Consider the following 18,910-nt stretch of genomic DNA (forward strand, 5'->3'; position numbering starts at 1 on the left):
GAAAAACCATTTCTTCCCACAACTCTCGGATGGCTAATGGCTAAAATAACACATTCAGTTTAGTTTTTTTTTTCTGGGACTAAAGCCCAACGAGCCGGTACTAATAAATTCATTCTTGTTTTCTTTTTAGTCATTTATGATTTCTGTTACAATCATTGACTATTGATGATTTGTAGTTTCAAACTGATTTATCCACTCATTCAGAATGACCCATAATCACTTTTTGTTTTTGAATGTGATGATTTCATTATCTATATAATTTCTCCACATTATTTTTGCAACTCTTTGTTTTGTTGATTTTTTTATTATTATTATTCTACCTCTCTCCTTCATCTGAACACAGTCTGTAAAGCCAATGTCCCAGAAATGATCACAGACGACTATTTTTCTGATGTGGAAGAAGGTATTTTTATCTCTATATATTTTTCTTTTCTTTCTAGTCTTCTTGCATGTCTGTGCTTTAAAGTCTCTTATCCTTCAACTGAACCTTTGCTGTCTGGCAGCTTTTTTTTTTTTTTTTTTTTTTCGGCTAATACAGGTGCATCTCAATAAATTACAATATTAGGGGGAAACTCATGTGTTGCATTTATTTATTACAAACACAGACATATTTCAGGTGTTTAAATTTCTTGATACTGTATTTTGTTTAAATCTATTTCAACACAAGAAATTCAATAGTTGTAACCAATATCTTGTGTACGTCTGTGTCATCATTTACAAATTTAAAACTCAGCTGAGGAATGGAAACTGATTGCTCTGTGAGCGCTCCCAAATATAATTATAAACCAAACTAACCAGAATAGATGTTACGGATTTTGAGTAGGAGTTTTCTTTTTATTTAATGCTGTATTAGTGTGAGGCTTGCAGGGCGTGTTAGAGCTTCTACGATCATCCGGCTGAATTGTTTGACATGTCAGAAAGTCAGTGATCAAATCATACATGCTTCTTTGTTACCTGGGCGGGAAGACAGTGCCGGGGGGCTTTTTACCTGGAGCAGATTAGCTTCTTATGGCACTAAAGTGAAAGTCAGATTACTGTAGTTTGACAAGGCTGTTATCAAGTAGTGTGGGTCAATGACTGTCAGCTGACAGCTGCAAAGTCAGCAGTCTTCTCCATAATTGTGTCGGCAATGACACGTGCATAAACTAGTATTTTTGCATAAATCTCCATTCTATTGGTCTATGTAATATTGCACTTTTCAGGGAAAGCTAAATTTTTTATTTTTCTCTGCAAATCAGAACCATCAAAAATGATCACAAATAAACACTTAAATAAACGATTGTGTGCATAAATCTGCATAATATTTAGATTTCGCTGTGCAAATTACTAGCAAGGAAAAAACAAACCAACATTTTCCTCCTAAAATGATTCACATACCAGACCGAATGTGAACCGAACTCCAGGGAAAAACTTTGATCAAGATCAAAAATAAATTGAGATAACTTTTTAAAAATTACAGGATAGAAAAAACAAGCAAAACTTTGCACTTTTATGGGTGGGGGGCGAGGGGGGTTACAATGAATTGGTGGCATAGTTCTTAACAACAAATCTGAGCTGCAACACTTCTGCACAGTTTTTTTTTTTTTTTTTTGCACATTAAAATGTAGGGAGAATTCTTTTCTGCTGGTTGCTATGCCAACAATGGTTATTGAGGAGCATGTAACAGATTTCTTTTCAGGCCCGTGTGTTGTCAAGACAGACACTCGATCCTTTGTCTTTCTGTGCCTCTCAGTGATGCTTGCATTGTAGCCAAAGCTAACACTGGAACAGCTGCTGCAGTGTTGCTGTACATGTCGTTCCTTCCCCTGTGATCCGCACTGTGGCTCAGAAGCAGATGAACTTAGCCGTTGGTACCACAGAACAGTCAGGGAAGGTCTTTCAGTCAATAGTTGGTTTTGTCCTGACTCGGCTCACTTGCCCTGTGGGTGTTTTCTTGTTTTTGATTAAATGGTCTATATTCATTTTTAGGAAGTCACATGAGCTCTTCTTGTTCTGTTTATTGCTTCTTAATGTCAGAACTCTCGAATGTTCAAACTTTATCCAGTCTCAAACATTTATATGCAAGTGTCAACACTCCAGGAATTATCCTGTTGAATAGATTCAAGTTTAAAGGCAATCCTACCAAATACTAAGAACATTTCAGTTAACTTTTAAAACTGCACCAGGTAAAAAAAAAAAGATCTCATTTAGCACATAGGCTAATCCTAACTGGCCTAAAGCAGGAGAAATGTGGGTTTAATCTATTGACGGTGAAAGAAAAAGCCCTCTGTGCCTTGCAGTTTAATTTGATTTTAACTGCAGGCAATCACCTGTTGTTGTATTTCTGTCACAGAGAGTTAGATAATACAAAGACATGGACACATTTGTTGACTCCCTTGATAAATATCTGCTTATCAAGTGGAAAATGATGGGGCGGAGGTAAGAAACAACAGTTTTTAACAAAATAAACAAATAAAACATTGGTAGATGTCCCTATTATTCACATTTTGTACCTGCCTCCCTAGGTGAAGATGACGTGCTCTCTTCAGCTCAGCCAAAAAAAGTTTTCTGTAAGATTTTCACTGGATGCCACTCAAACCACAGCTCTGTTAAAAGGGTGGTTCAAGATGGACAACAAGTTGCTGTTGTCCATTATGGGTGTCTTTCATTTCCCTTTCTTATGTTTTTGGCACCGTGTGTAGAGAATAACAAATGTGGGTCAGCATCCAGCCTGTTGGCCGCTGGCTGAAAGAAATGGATATATGTGTCATGTCATATTTAAACCCGAGGGAAATAGGAAGTCATGGATTAGTAATTAGATGTTCCTGGAGGGTGGTCAATTTAAAATAAATAAATAAAAAAAATTAAAATTAAAAAAGTTCATTCACAGCTGTGCTACTGGCGATTTTTTTTTCCAATGAAAAACAAAAACAAAAGAGAAAACCTGATGTTTTCCTAAACTGAATAAATTATTTTAAAATATGTGAGGTTTTCTGTGCAATTTTTATCTATTTATTACAGCGTAGAAAAGCCTATTTTAAGTGACTGAATGACTTTTATGTCATCGGTATGCTTGTCCAGCACTTGATTAATAACAACTTTTCTTACTGCAATAAGAGAAGATTTTAAAGGCTATTTGCTCTTTTTTTTAACAGAGATACCAGCACATTTCTACACATCTACATCTAAATATCTAAATTCAGGTCTTTCTTAGAATCCTATCGTACAGACTGCAGGACCAAGCTCATCAAACGACATTCATGTGTTAAGAGTAAAAAACTTGAAGGTATAAAAGGTTTGAATGCAGCACACATAATAAGGCAAAAATGGTTCTGCTTGTGCTTTGAACAGAAATGGATGTTGGAAATATCAACATCACCTATACTTGTAAGTCAAAAAAAGAAAAGGTTGACCTCACTGTAACTAACTCCAGTAACCAGTTTGCAGTGTTGCAGCTGAACTGTTGCAGCTAAACTCTGCGTGTAGTTTCACTGCTTCTTTTTTTTTTCCCCTGTGCAGCACTCTGTGCATGTTTCTTCCTCATGCAGGAATGTGTGTTCAAGTTGTTGTTGTCCATCTTGAACCTCTGATCTAAAAATAAATGGAGTGTAACTCTAGCCATATTCACATGCTTACATACCAGCAGCGGCAGTGATTACCTTATCCAATAACACACACACACACACACACACACACCCACGCATGCCCACAAACTATCCATGAGCTAAATCAGAACAAACAGAATTTGCTTAGGGTTTTGTTTATTTTCTAAAGTTGGTTTAATTCATATAATTTATTTTTGTTTGATATAAAATCCAAGTTAAAAGTTACTTTAATAAAAAAAAAACATCTTCTATATCTAATTCCAATACTCTACTGTATTTGATATCCGTTTTTGTGTGGCTATGGACCTTCATTTTTTTTTTTTTTTTTTACCATTTATAATAAGCATTTTTCTTTAAAAGAGAGCACTGCTATTGATTTGTCAAATGGGAACCGATCAATATATCATGTTCTGTGACTGAAATCTTCACTGGCTGATCTTTTCATTATAAAGACAACTAAGGATTACTAACTGTTATTGTTCTTTCAACAGTACTTTAGTGTGACATTAATTTTTGATTACTTGTCACAAGTAATAGCAAAACACACCAGAAAGCACACCTAAATAAGTCTGGCACATATGTATTTTTAGCCAGACGAGTTAACACTGCATAACCATTCTGTTGCAACTTTATCTACAAGTCGTTTGGGGTATACCAGCATTGCAGAGCTACAGTTTCCCTTATATTTATATATATTTTTAATTAGCTCCAGTTCAATCGGATTGAATGGATAGGCATCTGCAAATTTCATTTTTCAAGTTGTGCCACAAAATGTTCAGTTAGCTGGAGATATGGAACATTTTAACACATAAATATGCATTGATCAAACTTTTTACCATCATGCTTTTTGACTGTATGTTCACAGTCGATCTCCTGCTTAAAGGTAAACCTCTGCACTGGTTTTAAGTCTTTTGTTTCTGTGCAGCTCCTCCAGAGTCACTATCTGCCTGTTTGCTCTTTCTTCAGCCCTTTTCAGATCGGCTTTTATTCTCGATCTACAAGTTTACCCCGACACAATGCAGCATTTGAAGTCACTCTGACAGTCACTCTACCACCTTTACGGGTAGACACGAACCTGTAACCATTATGAACTGTAGGGGTTAATATGGTGCAAAACAACTTTGCTTGTATTTAAAGAACCGAGTGGCTTAAAAGAGCCTTTATGAGGATCATGACCCAAGATCACCCCTCTTGCCTTATGCGTTGCTCAGTTGAGTGCTGCAAATTGTAAACCATGTTTCACTGGATCTCAGTGCCGGTTTGCTGTGTGATCTTAACAGACGAGTTTGTTATGTGAAAGGACAAAGCCATCTCTAATGGGGGGAGAGGGTGCAGTGTGGGTGCATGTTTGTGATCTAATGTTCTATAACCAACCTCAGAGGCCTTTACAAAACAGCATATTATGTCCAGGTGAACTCTGTTTAGACCTGCTGATTTGCTGAATTGTGAAACCAGGGTTAAAACAAATCCATGCCACACTTTTCAGATTTTTTTTTTTTTTAGTTCTAAAAGATGTTGAAAACTTTTGTTTCCCATTCAGTTTACCATTATTCACAACTTGGAATAATTGGCCTATCGCATAAAATCCCAGTACAAGACATTGATGTTTATGGTTGTAGCGTGACAAAAACGTGAAAAGATTTAAGAGGCGTAAACATTATTTTTTGAATCTATAAACTGAAAAAATGTTTAGATGTTAGACAACTCAGTGAGTCACAAAGACCCCCAGCCCCCTCAACCCCCTGACTAAGTCTGTGCTGCAGGGAGCCGTAGGTGTGTGCTCGGAAAATCATACACACACAGAGAGACACACACAAACACAGTCTGGATAATCCAGGAGCAGAGCTGGTAGGCGGGAGAAAGACGATCTGTTGGCGTGAGTGCCGGCCTCTAAAACAGAGATAGACAGTTAATGCCGGAGCAGGCGAGGTTACGAGTTGAGGAAAAGTTAGTCCGAAGGAAAAGCCTGGGAGTGAACTTGTGGCTTAATGAATTGCTTCAAGGCAGGACGTGAGTGTGGGTTCTTTGCTGAGGGGACTTTGCTCTTGTTGGAGCTAAACGCAAAGCGAATCCTGGAGAATGGGTTGGAATGTGGCCAGATGGGGGTCTGTGAAGTATCCCGTGTGTTGCCGGAGGGTGGGTGGGTGAGGGGGGCGGGGACTCCAAAGGGGGAAGGGTGTTGTAGCAGCAGTGGGGGTGTGATGGGACACAGAAAGATGGAGGGAAGGGGGCGTCTCTGTTGCTTTGTTGTTGCTGGAATGCCTTCCTTTTCTTTCTTTTCGTCTCTCCGCTTGCATGCACTTGCCTCCTCTCGCTTCAGCTGTGCAGCCAGCGGCTCATCAGTAGGTTTAGGTCTACTGTACCTCTGAGGGTAATAACACGCTACTAACAAATTTACTGCTCACCTTTAAAGTATGTTCTAAGTCCTCAACTTATTTTTTTTGTGTCTGTAGTGTGTTTAAAGTGATGACGCAAAGCTATTTTTGTTTGCCAGAAGCCACCTTCAAAATGCTTTTTAACTTGTTTTTGCTTTTATTTGGATTCCAACAAGTGTTAAACTGCTCTTCGATGATGACTTTTAACTGAGTGGGACGTTGGACCAAAGTTAAACTGGAAAACAGCCCCTGGGCAGAGGATGCATTGATTGACATGTCCAAATGAGTTTGTGTTTCTGCATGAATGAAAGAAAAAAAAAAAACAACAAAAAAAACAATGAGAATTTTCTACTTATTCCCTAAGGGCTACAGGGAATGTGAACCATTTTTGAGTCTTTTTCTACAAAAAAAAAACTAATTTCTGTTTTGTGTGTTTCCATCGTTCAGGTGATGATGCAATGACGGGGGATACAGATAAATATCTGGCCCCTCACGACCTTCGCGAACTTGGTGATGACTCGCTCCCACAGGAAGGCTACATGGGCTTCAGCGTTGGTGCACGGTCGCAGAGGTAAGGCTCACTGCAACACAAAACGGCAAAAACTCTTTGATGAGTCTAATGCTAACTTTGTTTGTGCTCCTGTGCAAAGGGTATATAAAGTGCCAGAAAGGCTATACAAATGTTAAGATAGTTACATTATTTTTTTTTTTTAATGAGATATATTGACTGAGTATTTTATCTAATGGAGGCATGCAGTCAGCACATAACATCAAAAATGTCTGTTGCCATGCAGATGCTCTTTGGTTTTTTTGTTTTGACTGGCCGCACAACCGTGTCACAAAAACTGTCCCTAAAATTTACATTTCTGTAAAACAGTTAAACTCTTACTAGTAAAACAGGGTATGATTATGCAGAAAAAAACATGAGATTTGCACAATTACTTAGGAGCGCTCTGATAAAGTATTCTGGTGAAATAGGAGGTTGACGCCTGTCAGTGCCAGCTAGAAAGGGGAGCAAAAATCACAATGTAGTCTAAATGTTGGTCACATTTTAATTTTTTGAATGACCGATTTCCACTCTGATAAGTTACAGGAAGATTTAACTTATGATAGTTAAATCTATCATAAGATCCAAAGACTTTGGAATCCCTGGTAATGGTGCCGGTTTGTTAAGTCTCAAAGATTCTGCCTCAGAATAACATCTGACTGCCTGCTCCTCAAACCCAAGTTGAGCTTTTCTAATATAATGTCATCACTCTTCTGCATCCTTTGGCTACTGTTTGCTTTTTTTTTTTTTTTCACACATTTTTTTTTTAAGTTTCCACGTATGCTGAGCCTGAATAAAATAAAACAGGAAAACTTGTAAAAAAAATCTTGATAGATAATTAAATTTTCATATATAGCTTTTTCTGCGATTGTCTAAGTGGTTGCGTGCATCTATTTTAGCAATAACATCAACAGCCAAGGAGAGAATTGCAGCGGTCAAAGTTTTGAATATGCAAGAACTTGTTTTGACAATCAAAGACCAATGACAGCCTCACCAAAACAGACCAATATGTCTACTGCACAAACTGCTGAAACTAACTGATTCAGTTCGTTCAGCTACAACAGAAATATGCTAAAATAGAAATGGTGCAATCATTGAACTTTCACTGCATCTCTACAATGAACCACTGACTTGGCTTTAAAGGGACACAAACACAGAAGTAAATTTATCCTGCAGCTATTGTTTTTTGTGTATTTTTGTATTTTTTTTTTCTGTCAAGTGCGTTGAGGTTTGGGATTTAGTTGGAATTAAGTCTTTGAGCAAATAAGAAAACTGGCTGCTTCTCCTCTGTGATCTGCTGTCTGCTATTCAAAGTCAATGTCTGTGGAAAAAAATTGGCTTTTATATTTTTACTACTGACTTATGTTTATAATTGGGGTTTTTTGCAATATTTTGGAAATAATCACACTTTGAGTTGGTGAAGCGTTCTAAAATCTTACTTGTAAGATTTTAAAAAAAAAGTAGCTGCATGATACAGGTAGATTTATTCTTTCGAATAAAGTTATTTCTTGATTTATTATTTTGGACAAAGGCTATTTGCATAGACAAACTCTTCAGCAAAAACTAAATCCTGATAATTTCCTTATCAAATTCTTTAGAGAAATCACAGCAGGGGGAGTTTTTTGCAGTTTAAAGTTCATTCTGTTGAACTTTATTCTCTTTTGAAAACATTGACACTTGTGCAACATACTGCAGAGGGAGGGACTATTAAATATCTGAGGAGTGACATAAACGAACAGCGAGCCATAGGAAATTAGAAACATGTTCAATTCAGAAGGCCTGAAGCACACACTGTCTGAGTGTGTTTAATCAATTTAGTTTACAACTAGTTTAACTGACTGGGCTTTTTGTTTGTCATCCTGCTTTGGCAGTTTTACTAGACGATCATTTATTAAAAGGTAAATGAATTAAACAACTTTTTCTAGCACCCACAAATACGTCAAATGTCTTGCTACTAAAGCTGCAGTACTATTTCAGAACTGTGTATATTGATCATGTTATATTAAATGTTGATGCTTTGCCAGGAAAAGGAACGGCTGTTTAACATTGGAGTTATTGAAACCCTTGAATTGAAAAATGACATTCAAGAAAAAAAATGACATAAAAGATTTACATTATAATTTAGACATGGCACATAAATTGTAGAGAGTCGCAATAAAATGCTAATTCAAACAAATAAAAAGCAGAGGTAATTAAATAAACTGAAGCTAGATGCAGTCATTCAGCTGTCAGTGGGAAAACTACATGCACCTCTAAAAATTAGAGCTGCAACATCGATTTTTTTTTTTGTAACACAGCTACAGTAATTTGACTTAATGAAAATTGAAATAAAAGAAAATAAAATGTGCCATTGTTATTTTTACCTGATATCTTCTCTTGCAATGTTTGTTTCAAGATGATACCACATATTTAAGGTTTCATTTGCTCTACTGTCTAACTTCCCTCAGAAAAAAAACTATTTATGATACATGTTCATACTCACTGTGTGCTTAATTGATGAATTAGGCAGATTAGCTTTATTTTAACCCTAACATCTAAAATACCTCATAAATAACACTCTGAAATGAAATCAGTTTGTAGATGAGTTATAAACGGAGCACTTTCCCCTTTTTCAAGTCAGCTTCATTCTGCGTCTCTGCTCCTGCTTCTCTTTGCATCTCTTCTTTCCCTCCTCTGTTTTCTTCATGATGTTTTATTCTCTCCTCATGTCCGCTCTAATTGTTAGTACCAAAGCCAGGTAAGGCTCTCAGCATGACGAGGCCCCCTCCCCCCACTCCCACCCCTATAACTCCACCACCACCCTGCCTCACCCTTTCCCCTCCCCCGGATCTCAGTCTCTGTTAGAATAATGACCACCTGTTCTGAGATATTGAAGTTTTCCTGCGCATTTCACCTTCTAATCCAATTATTTTTTTTTTTGACTGGTCGTTTGGTGTTTTTTTTTTTACATTGTGGGATGTACTTGTGGTCTGTCATCTAATTTCTTACGTTTCAGCTGTTTCTAATAGCATCATCTGTTTGCTTTTGTGTTTGACTGTGGTTCTTGTCTGTGCCTGGGTCGTTGTGAGGTTTGCACAAAGTTGGAGCTTTGCATCGTTTCGGTTTGTTGTGGAGATTTCCATTATCGTGCTTCCAGGGACTTGAGCTGAAGCAGCATTTCTCTCTTTGCATTGCTCTTTCTATGCTTAACTCGTGTCAAAAGAAGAAAAAGAAAATACTCAGAGAAGACTAAGCTGTCCACTAAAGTATGTTTACCATTGTTAAAAACTAGGTTTCTGAGTGAACTGGGGTCATGCAGTGGTAGAGCATAATTCAAGTACAGATAAAACTACCTCATACACTCTGGGACTAGTGGCTGATAAGAAACACATTTGTGCAAAAGTCAATTGTCAAACCCGCAGTGGACGCTTCAGAGCTCTGAGAGGCTCCTGCTCTNATGGAGTGTAACTCTAGCCATATTCACATGCTTACATACCAGCAGCGGCAGTGATTACCTTATCCAATAACACACACACACACACACACACACACCCACGCATGCCCACAAACTATCCATGAGCTAAATCAGAACAAACAGAATTTGCTTAGGGTTTTGTTTATTTTCTAAAGTTGGTTTAATTCATATAATTTATTTTTGTTTGATATAAAATCCAAGTTAAAAGTTACTTTAATAAAAAAAAAACATCTTCTATATCTAATTCCAATACTCTACTGTATTTGATATCCGTTTTTGTGTGGCTATGGACCTTCATTTTTTTTTTTTTTTTTTACCATTTATAATAAGCATTTTTCTTTAAAAGAGAGCACTGCTATTGATTTGTCAAATGGGAACCGATCAATATATCATGTTCTGTGACTGAAATCTTCACTGGCTGATCTTTTCATTATAAAGACAACTAAGGATTACTAACTGTTATTGTTCTTTCAACAGTACTTTAGTGTGACATTAATTTTTGATTACTTGTCACAAGTAATAGCAAAACACACCAGAAAGCACACCTAAATAAGTCTGGCACATATGTATTTTTAGCCAGACGAGTTAACACTGCATAACCATTCTGTTGCAACTTTATCTACAAGTCGTTTGGGGTATACCAGCATTGCAGAGCTACAGTTTCCCTTATATTTATATATATTTTTAATTAGCTCCAGTTCAATCGGATTGAATGAATAGGCATCTGCAAATTTCATTTTTCAAGTTGTGCCACAAAATGTTCAGTTAGCTGGAGATATGGAACATTTTAACACATAAATATGCATTGATCAAACTTTTTACCATCGTGCTTTTTGACTGTATGTTCACAGTCGATCTCCTGCTTAAAGGTAAACCTCTGCACTGGTTTTAAGTCTTTTGTTTCTGTGCAGCTCCTCCAGAGTCACTATCTGCCTGTTGGCTCTTTCTTCAGCCCTTTTCAGATCGGCTTTTATTCTCGATCTACAAGTTTACCCCGACACAATGCAGCATTTGAAGTCACTCTGACAGTCACTCTACCACCTTTACGGGTAGACACGAACCTGTAACCATTATGAACTGTAGGGGTTAATATGGTGCAAAACAACTTTGCTTGTATTTAAAGAACCGAGTGGCTTAAAAAAGCCTTTATGAGGATCATGACCCAAGATCACCCCTCTTGCCTTATGCGTTGCTCAGTTGAGTGCTGCAAATTGTAAACCATGTTTCACTGGATCTCAGTGCAGGTTTGCTTTGTGATCTTAACAGACGAGTTTGTTATGTGAAAGGACAAAGCCATCTCTAATGGGGGGAGAGGGTGCAGTGTGGGTGCATGTTTGTGATCTAATGTTCTATAACCAACCTCAGAGGCCTTTACAAAACAGCATATTATGTCCAGGTGAACTCTGTTTAGACCTGCTGATTTGCTGAATTGTGAAACCAGGGTTAAAACAAATCCATGCCACACTTTTCAGATTTTTTTTTTTTTTAGTTCTAAAAGATGTTGAAAACTTTTGTTTCCCATTCAGTTTACCATTATTCACAACTTGGAATAATTGTCCTATCGCATAAAATCCCAGTACAAGACATTGATGTTTATGGTTGTAGCGTGACAAAAACGTGAAAAGATTTAAGAGGCGTAAACATTATTTTTTGAATCTATAAACTGAAAAAATGTTTAGATGTTAGACAACTCAGTGAGTCACAAAGACCCCCAGCCCCCTCAACCCCCTGACTAAGTCTGTGCTGCAGGGAGCCGTAGGTGTGTGCTCGGAAAATCATACACACACAGAGAGACACACACAAACACAGTCTGGATAATCCAGGAGCAGAGCTGGTAGGCGGGAGAAAGACGATCTGTTGGCGTGAGTGCCGGCCTCTAAAACAGAGATAGACAGTTAATGCCGGAGCAGGCGAGGTTACGAGTTGAGGAAAAGTTAGTCCGAAGGAAAAGCCTGGGAGTGAACTTGTGGCTTAATGAATTGCTTCAAGGCAGGACGTGAGTGTGGGTTCTTTGCTGAGGGGACTTTGCTCTTGTTGGAGCTAAACGCAAAGCGAATCCTGGAGAATGGGTTGGAATGTGGCCAGATGGGGGTCTGTGAAGTATCCCGTGTGTTGCCGGAGGGTGGGTGGGTGAGGGGGGCGGGGACTCCAAAGGGGGAAGGGTGTTGTAGCAGCAGTGGGGGTGTGATGGGACACAGAAAGATGGAGGGAAGGGGGCGTCTCTGTTGCTTTGTTGTTGCTGGAATGCCTTCCTTTTCTTTCTTTTCGTCTCTCCGCTTGCATGCACTTGCCTCCTCTCGCTTCAGCTGTGCAGCCAGCGGCTCATCAGTAGGTTTAGGTCTACTGTACCTCTGAGGGTAATAACACGCTACTAACAAATTTACTGCTCACCTTTAAAGTATGTTCTAAGTCCTCAACTTATTTTTTTTGTGTCTGTAGTGTGTTTAAAGTGATGACGCAAAGCTATTTTTGTTTGCCAGAAGCCACCTTCAAAATGCTTTTTAACTTGTTTTTGCTTTTATTTGGATTCCAACAAGTGTTAAACTGCTCTTCGATGATGACTTTTAACTGAGTGGGACGTTGGACCAAAGTTAAACTGGAAAACAGCCCCTGGGCAGAGGATGCATTGATTGACATGTCCAAATGAGTTTGTGTTTCTGCATGAATGAAAGAAAAAAAAAAAACAACAAAAAAAACAATGAGAATTTTCTACTTATTCCCTAAGGGCTACAGGGAATGTGAACCATTTTTGAGTCTTTTTCTACAAAAAAAAAACTAATTTCTGTTTTGTGTGTTTCCATCGTTCAGGTGATGATGCAATGACGGGGGATACAGATAAATATCTGGCCCCTCACGACCTTCGCGAACTTGGTGATGACTCGCTCCCACAGGAAGGCTACATGGGCTTCAGCGTTGGTGCACGGTCGCAGAGGTAAGGCTCACTGCAACACAAAACGGCAAAAACTCTTTGATGAGTCTAATGCTAACTTTGTTTGTGCTCCTGTGCAAAGGGTATATAAAGTGCCAGAAAGGCTATACAAATGTTAAGATAGTTACATTATTTTTTTTTTTTAATGAGATATATTGACTGAGTATTTTATCTAATGGAGGCATGCAGTCAGCACATAACATCAAAAATGTCTGTTGCCATGCAGATGCTCTTTGGTTTTTTTGTTTTGACTGGCCGCACAACCGTGTCACAAAAACTGTCCCTAAAATTTACATTTCTGTAAAACAGTTAAACTCTTACTAGTAAAACAGGGTATGATTATGCAGAAAAAAACATGAGATTTGCACAATTACTTAGGAGCGCTCTGATAAAGTATTCTGGTGAAATAGGAGGTTGACGCCTGTCAGTGCCAGCTAGAAAGGGGAGCAAAAATCACAATGTAGTCTAAATGTTGGTCACATTTTAATTTTTTGAATGACCGATTTCCACTCTGATAAGTTACAGGAAGATTTAACTTATGATAGTTAAATCTATCATAAGATCCAAAGACTTTGGAATCCCTGGTAATGGTGCCGGTTTGTTAAGTCTCAAAGATTCTGCCTCAGAATAACATCTGACTGCCTGCTCCTCAAACCCAAGTTGAGCTTTTCTAATATAATGTCATCACTCTTCTGCATCCTTTGGCTACTGTTTGCTTTTTTTTTTTTTTTCACACATTTTTTTTTTAAGTTTCCACGTATGCTGAGCCTGAATAAAATAAAACAGGAAAACTTGTAAAAAAAATCTTGATAGATAATTAAATTTTCATATATAGCTTTTTCTGCGATTGTCTAAGTGGTTGCGTGCATCTATTTTAGCAATAACATCAACAGCCAAGGAGAGAATTGCAGCGGTCAAAGTTTTGAATATGCAAGAACTTGTTTTGACAATCAAAGACCAATGACAGCCTCACCAAAACAGACCAATATGTCTACTGCACAAACTGCTGAAACTAACTGATTCAGTTCGTTCAGCTACAACAGAAATATGCTAAAATAGAAATGGTGCAATCATTGAACTTTCACTGCATCTCTACAATGAACCACTGACTTGGCTTTAAAGGGACACAAACACAGAAGTAAATTTATCCTGCAGCTATTGTTTTTTGTGTATTTTTGTATTTTTTTTTTCTGTCAAGTGCGTTGAGGTTTGGGATTTAGTTGGAATTAAGTCTTTGAGCAAATAAGAAAACTGGCTGCTTCTCCTCTGTGATCTGCTGTCTGCTATTCAAAGTCAATGTCTGTGGAAAAAAATTGGCTTTTATATTTTTACTACTGACTTATGTTTATAATTGGGGTTTTTTGCAATATTTTGGAAATAATCACACTTTGAGTTGGTGAAGCGTTCTAAAATCTTACTTGTAAGATTTTAAAAAAAAAGTAGCTGCATGATACAGGTAGATTTATTCTTTCGAATAAAGTTATTTCTTGATTTATTATTTTGGACAAAGGCTATTTGCATAGACAAACTCTTCAGCAAAAACTAAATCCTGATAATTTCCTTATCAAATTCTTTAGAGAAATCACAGCAGGGGGAGTTTTTTGCAGTTTAAAGTTCATTCTGTTGAACTTTATTCTCTTTTGAAAACATTGACACTTGTGCAACATACTGCAGAGGGAGGGACTATTAAATATCTGAGGAGTGACATAAACGAACAGCGAGCCATAGGAAATTAGAAACATGTTCAATTCAGAAGGCCTGAAGCACACACTGTCTGAGTGTGTTTAATCAATTTAGTTTACAACTAGTTTAACTGACTGGGCTTTTTGTTTGTCATCCTGCTTTGGCAGTTTTACTAGACGATCATTTATTAAAAGGTAAATGAATTAAACAACTTTTTCTAGCACCCACAAATACGTCAAATGTCTTGCTACTAAAGCTGCAGTACCATTTCAGAACTGTGTATATTGATCATGTTATATTAAATGTTGATGCTTTGCCAGGAAAAGGAACGGCTGTTTAACATTGGAGTTATTGAAACCCTTGAATTGAAAAATGACATTCAAGAAAAAAAATGACATAAAAGATTTACATTATAATTTAGACATGGCACATAAATTGTAGAGAGTCGCAATAAAATGCTAATTCAAACAAATAAAAAGCAGAGGTAATTAAATAAACTGAAGCTAGATGCAGTCATTCAGCTGTCAGTGGGAAAACTACGTGCACCTCTAAAAATTAGAGCTGCAACATCGATTTTTTTTTTTGTAACACAGCTACAGTAATTTGACTTAATGAAAATTGAAATAAAAGAAAATAAAATGTGCCATTGTTATTTTTACCTGATATCTTCTCTTGCAATGTTTGTTTCAAGATGATACCACATATTTAAGGTTTCATTTGCTCTACTGTCTAACTTCCCTCAGAAAAAAAACTATTTATGATACATGTTCATACTCACTGTGTGCTTAATTGATGAATTAGGCAGATTATATTTATTTTAACCCTAACATCTAAAATACCTCATAAATAACACTCTGAAATGAAATCAGTTTGTAGATGAGTTATAAACGGAGCACTTTCCCCTTTTTCAAGTCAGCTTCATTCTGCGTCTCTGCTCCTGCTTCTCTTTGCATCTCTTCTTTCCCTCCTCTGTTTTCTTCATGATGTTTTATTCTCTCCTCATGTCCGCTCTAATTGTTAGTACCAAAGCCAGGTAAGGCTCTCAGCATGACGAGGCCCCCTCCCCCCACTCCCACCCCTATACCTCCACCACCACCCTGCCTCACCCTTTCCCCTCCCCCGGATCTCAGTCTCTGTTAGAATAATGACCACCTGTTCTGAGATATTGAAGTTTTCCTGCGCATTTCACCTTCTAATCCAATTATTTTTTTTTTTGACTGGTCGTTTGGTGTTTTTTTTTTTACATTGTGGGATGTACTTGTGGTCTGTCATCTAATTTCTTACGTTTCAGCTGTTTCTAATAGCATCATCTGTTTGCTTTTGTGTTTGACTGTGGTTCTTGTCCGTGCCTGGGTCGTTGTGAGGTTTGCACAAAGTTGGAGCTTTGCATCGTTTCGGTTTGTTGTGGAGATTTCCATTATCGTGCTTCCAGGGACTTGAGCTGAAGCAGCATTTCTCTCTTTGCATTGCTCTTTCTATGCTTAACTCGTGTCAAAAGAAGAAAAAGAAAATACTCAGAGAAGACTAAGCTGTCCACTAAAGTATGTTTACCATTGTTAAAAACTAGGTTTCTGAGTGAACTGGGGTCATGCAGTAGTAGAGCATAATTCAAGTACAGATAAAACTACCTCATACACTCTGGGACTAGTGGCTGATAAGAAACACATTTGTGCAAAAGTCAATTGTCAAACCCGCAGTGGACGCTTCAGAGCTCTGAGAGGCTCCTGCTCTTATTCACTTTTTTTTTTTTTTTTAGCTTCACTTAAAGATGATGTTTGTGCAATTTTCCAAAGTCCCGCTCAGACGGCTTCCTTCGTCTATCCGGTTTTCCTCTCTCTAATTACCAATTAGCGTAATCATTCCCGGGACGTTGCAGGCAAACGCTTCTCACGTCATTGCTCAGGAATGCTATTTGTTTACCTCATAAACGTCCATCCGCACGGCACACGGAGACTCCGAGCACTCTGTCGGAAACGTGAGGACGCAGCTGGTACACGTGACACAGAGAGGCAGTGCAATCGGGAATCAGCTGTGTCTTTATCACGAGGACGATTACAAATGTAAAATGAACCCTTTTGTTGACTATGTAGTACCAATGTTAACTAATAGTGAGCTTATTGTTGCTTTTCTGTTGCTTCAAACAAATGAAAACATTTTCTTTATATCTTCGTTTCAATTTTCTTTTTTTATATATATATATTGTTTGTGGACAGTCAGGTTCCTGGAAGCTGCATGCATTTAATGTTTTTTTTTTTTTTTGTTTTGTTTTGTTTTCTGTTTACTTTCATATCCCTTTACCCTCCACCCCTTGCCAACTCCTCCTACTCCTCCCCTTCCCCTCTTCATCACTGTGACTGTTGTCTTGGTAATCCGTGACTCCTGCCCCAACCACACCAAGCCTCCGTTCCTTCAGTTCCGATAGGTCCAACACGTTGAACCGGAGCTCCTTCACACGGGACAGCATGATGATCGAGGAGATCCTGGCTCCCACCAAGGACCCGGTATGTACTTTGTGCTTTGTGCATGACTCCTTTCAAAGTGACTCAGTAATCTGCCGGTCGTTAACAGTCACTACTGACACAGTTCTGTCTCCAAATGTGCTGGGCTGGCTTGGTGCTGAGCCAAAAGGAAGACAGTTCACCAATCCTCTTACACCTGAGGGGGTGCTGCGACACAAAGTCGACCAAATCCTGTTATATTTCACCTGAGAAGGGGGCATGACATCAGTCCTTAAGTCTTCTATCTAGGATAAATTACTCTAATGGCCTACTTTCCTTTACAGAAGGAATAACCATTGTCTGCCATCCAAGAATCTTCTGGTTAAAGTTACAAAACCAAACGCATCTTTCACATCTACACAGAAAAAATGAAGACATGCAGTGGGGCACAAACGTTTTCAGCTAACACTAATTGGCGTTTTTGTAATATTTTATGGTGGCCTTGATTTAAAGAAAGTCTTTCAGAGTTCCTTCTTTTCAAAACCTGAATGAACGACTCACATATAGACCCATCAAAGACAGTACAATTTCTTTTTAAATACTCTTCACATCTCTATTTCTCTAAGTTTATTGTCTCTGGTCAGGACAGGTTAACTTAAAACAAGCAGATTTAAGTTGGATTTCTGATTAATCTGCATTATTACAACCTCAATAAACAGAAAAAAAAGACTGACTGCCAATAATTTAACTGTATACTGTAACAATAATAATAAACACACACATATAATAAAATATGTGTGTGTTTTTCAGGTATCTGTAAGTGAAAAAGTAACTGAAAAAATAGACTATGGCAAACACAAATGGGTTAAAAAAAAGAGTTTACACACAACGCAGTGATGTAAAATGCATAACGTTGACATCAGCTCATTCAAACAGCTTGAGGCAGGAAGGCGCGGAGCAGCCAGATGGTTCTGATTTTGACGTTTCAGACACGTTTCCCTGATTGCAGCATTTCAAAAAGTTTATGGGGATGATGAGAAGTGAGGAGTCTTGTAAATTTAATGTCCTCTTCTGGAAAACGGACAGCGAGCAGAAATCCATCAGCCTTCATATCCGGGTCTTTGCTCATCGCTCCTAAGAACTGCTTTATTTATTGGTGTTTGAATTGTTAATCCTCTGTTTGGTCTGGTACAACCCGAAGAGTCGTGTTTTTGTTAGCTGTAAACAGAAAATTATAATAAGGGCTTGGAAATGTCGGCTTCTGAATTGAGTTATTGGAACAAATGAACTTCTCAATAATCTATTTCATTGAAAATGATTTTATTTGTGACATGTTGCTGCAAAATCATTTTTCAAAACAACACTGGTTTGTTCCCCGAGTTTGAGCCTACATAACTGAGTCAAAGTTAAGGACAAATTACCAGAATAATTGAACGATTCCCAAACACGAACGGAAAACTCTTAGAAAATCTGGCAAAATACTAGTGTAGACCAAATGACAAAAAAGTTGATAGGTAGCTGAAAACCTTTGCGCAATACTGCATTTGCTCTGTTCTAAACTGATCACACCGTTTGCAAAGAGTCCATGTTGACAGTAATTTGTTTGAATCTCCATAGGCTCCAACAGCAAACATTTAGCGTTTTAAAAAGCTCTACAGAAATTCCTGTTGGTTTGTGTGTTTCTCTCTAACTACTGTGAAATAATAGCATGCTGTTCTCCCTCACGCTGCCCCAGATGCTCTGTAAGGAACGGTCTTTCATTGTAGAGCATCACAATAAGGTAGACATCAGTATCGTCGTGCATGACACCGAATATTTTTGCTCGCTTACAGCTCCATCTTATGGATGTTACGCGCTAACTAAAACTGAGGAGAGGCTTTTAAGATCTGAGAGAAAAATA

General features: G+C 37.9%; 1 protein-coding gene across 10 annotated transcripts in view; it reads left to right on the top strand.

The window, feature by feature from the left end:
* LOC103151791 (ankyrin-3-like) overlaps positions 1 to 18,910 on the top strand; it is a 105,891-nt gene that overhangs the window by 48,273 nt on the left and 38,708 nt on the right. For 3 of the 10 annotated variants that reach the window (XM_016681802.1, XM_016681831.1, XM_016681829.1), the window contains exons 1-4: positions 11,839 to 11,956; positions 12,769 to 12,892; positions 15,594 to 15,605; positions 16,971 to 17,073. In XM_016681802.1, coding sequence (XP_016537288.1) covers positions 11,935 to 11,956; positions 12,769 to 12,892; positions 15,594 to 15,605; positions 16,971 to 17,073 — 261 coding nt within the window. In that variant the 5' untranslated portion in view covers positions 11,839 to 11,934. Of the gene's footprint in view, positions 1 to 6,406; positions 6,531 to 11,838; positions 11,957 to 12,020; positions 12,052 to 12,168; positions 12,318 to 12,768; positions 12,893 to 15,593; positions 15,606 to 16,970; positions 17,092 to 18,910 lie in introns of those variants that run through there. The other 7 variants (XM_016681813.1, XM_016681838.1, XM_016681803.1 and 4 more) reach the window with 7 other exon arrangements.

Source organism: Poecilia formosa, unplaced genomic scaffold (assembly GCF_000485575.1).
Source record: "Poecilia formosa unplaced genomic scaffold, Poecilia_formosa-5.1.2 Scaffold7, whole genome shotgun sequence".
Classification (NCBI taxonomy): domain Eukaryota; kingdom Metazoa; phylum Chordata; class Actinopteri; order Cyprinodontiformes; family Poeciliidae; genus Poecilia; species Poecilia formosa.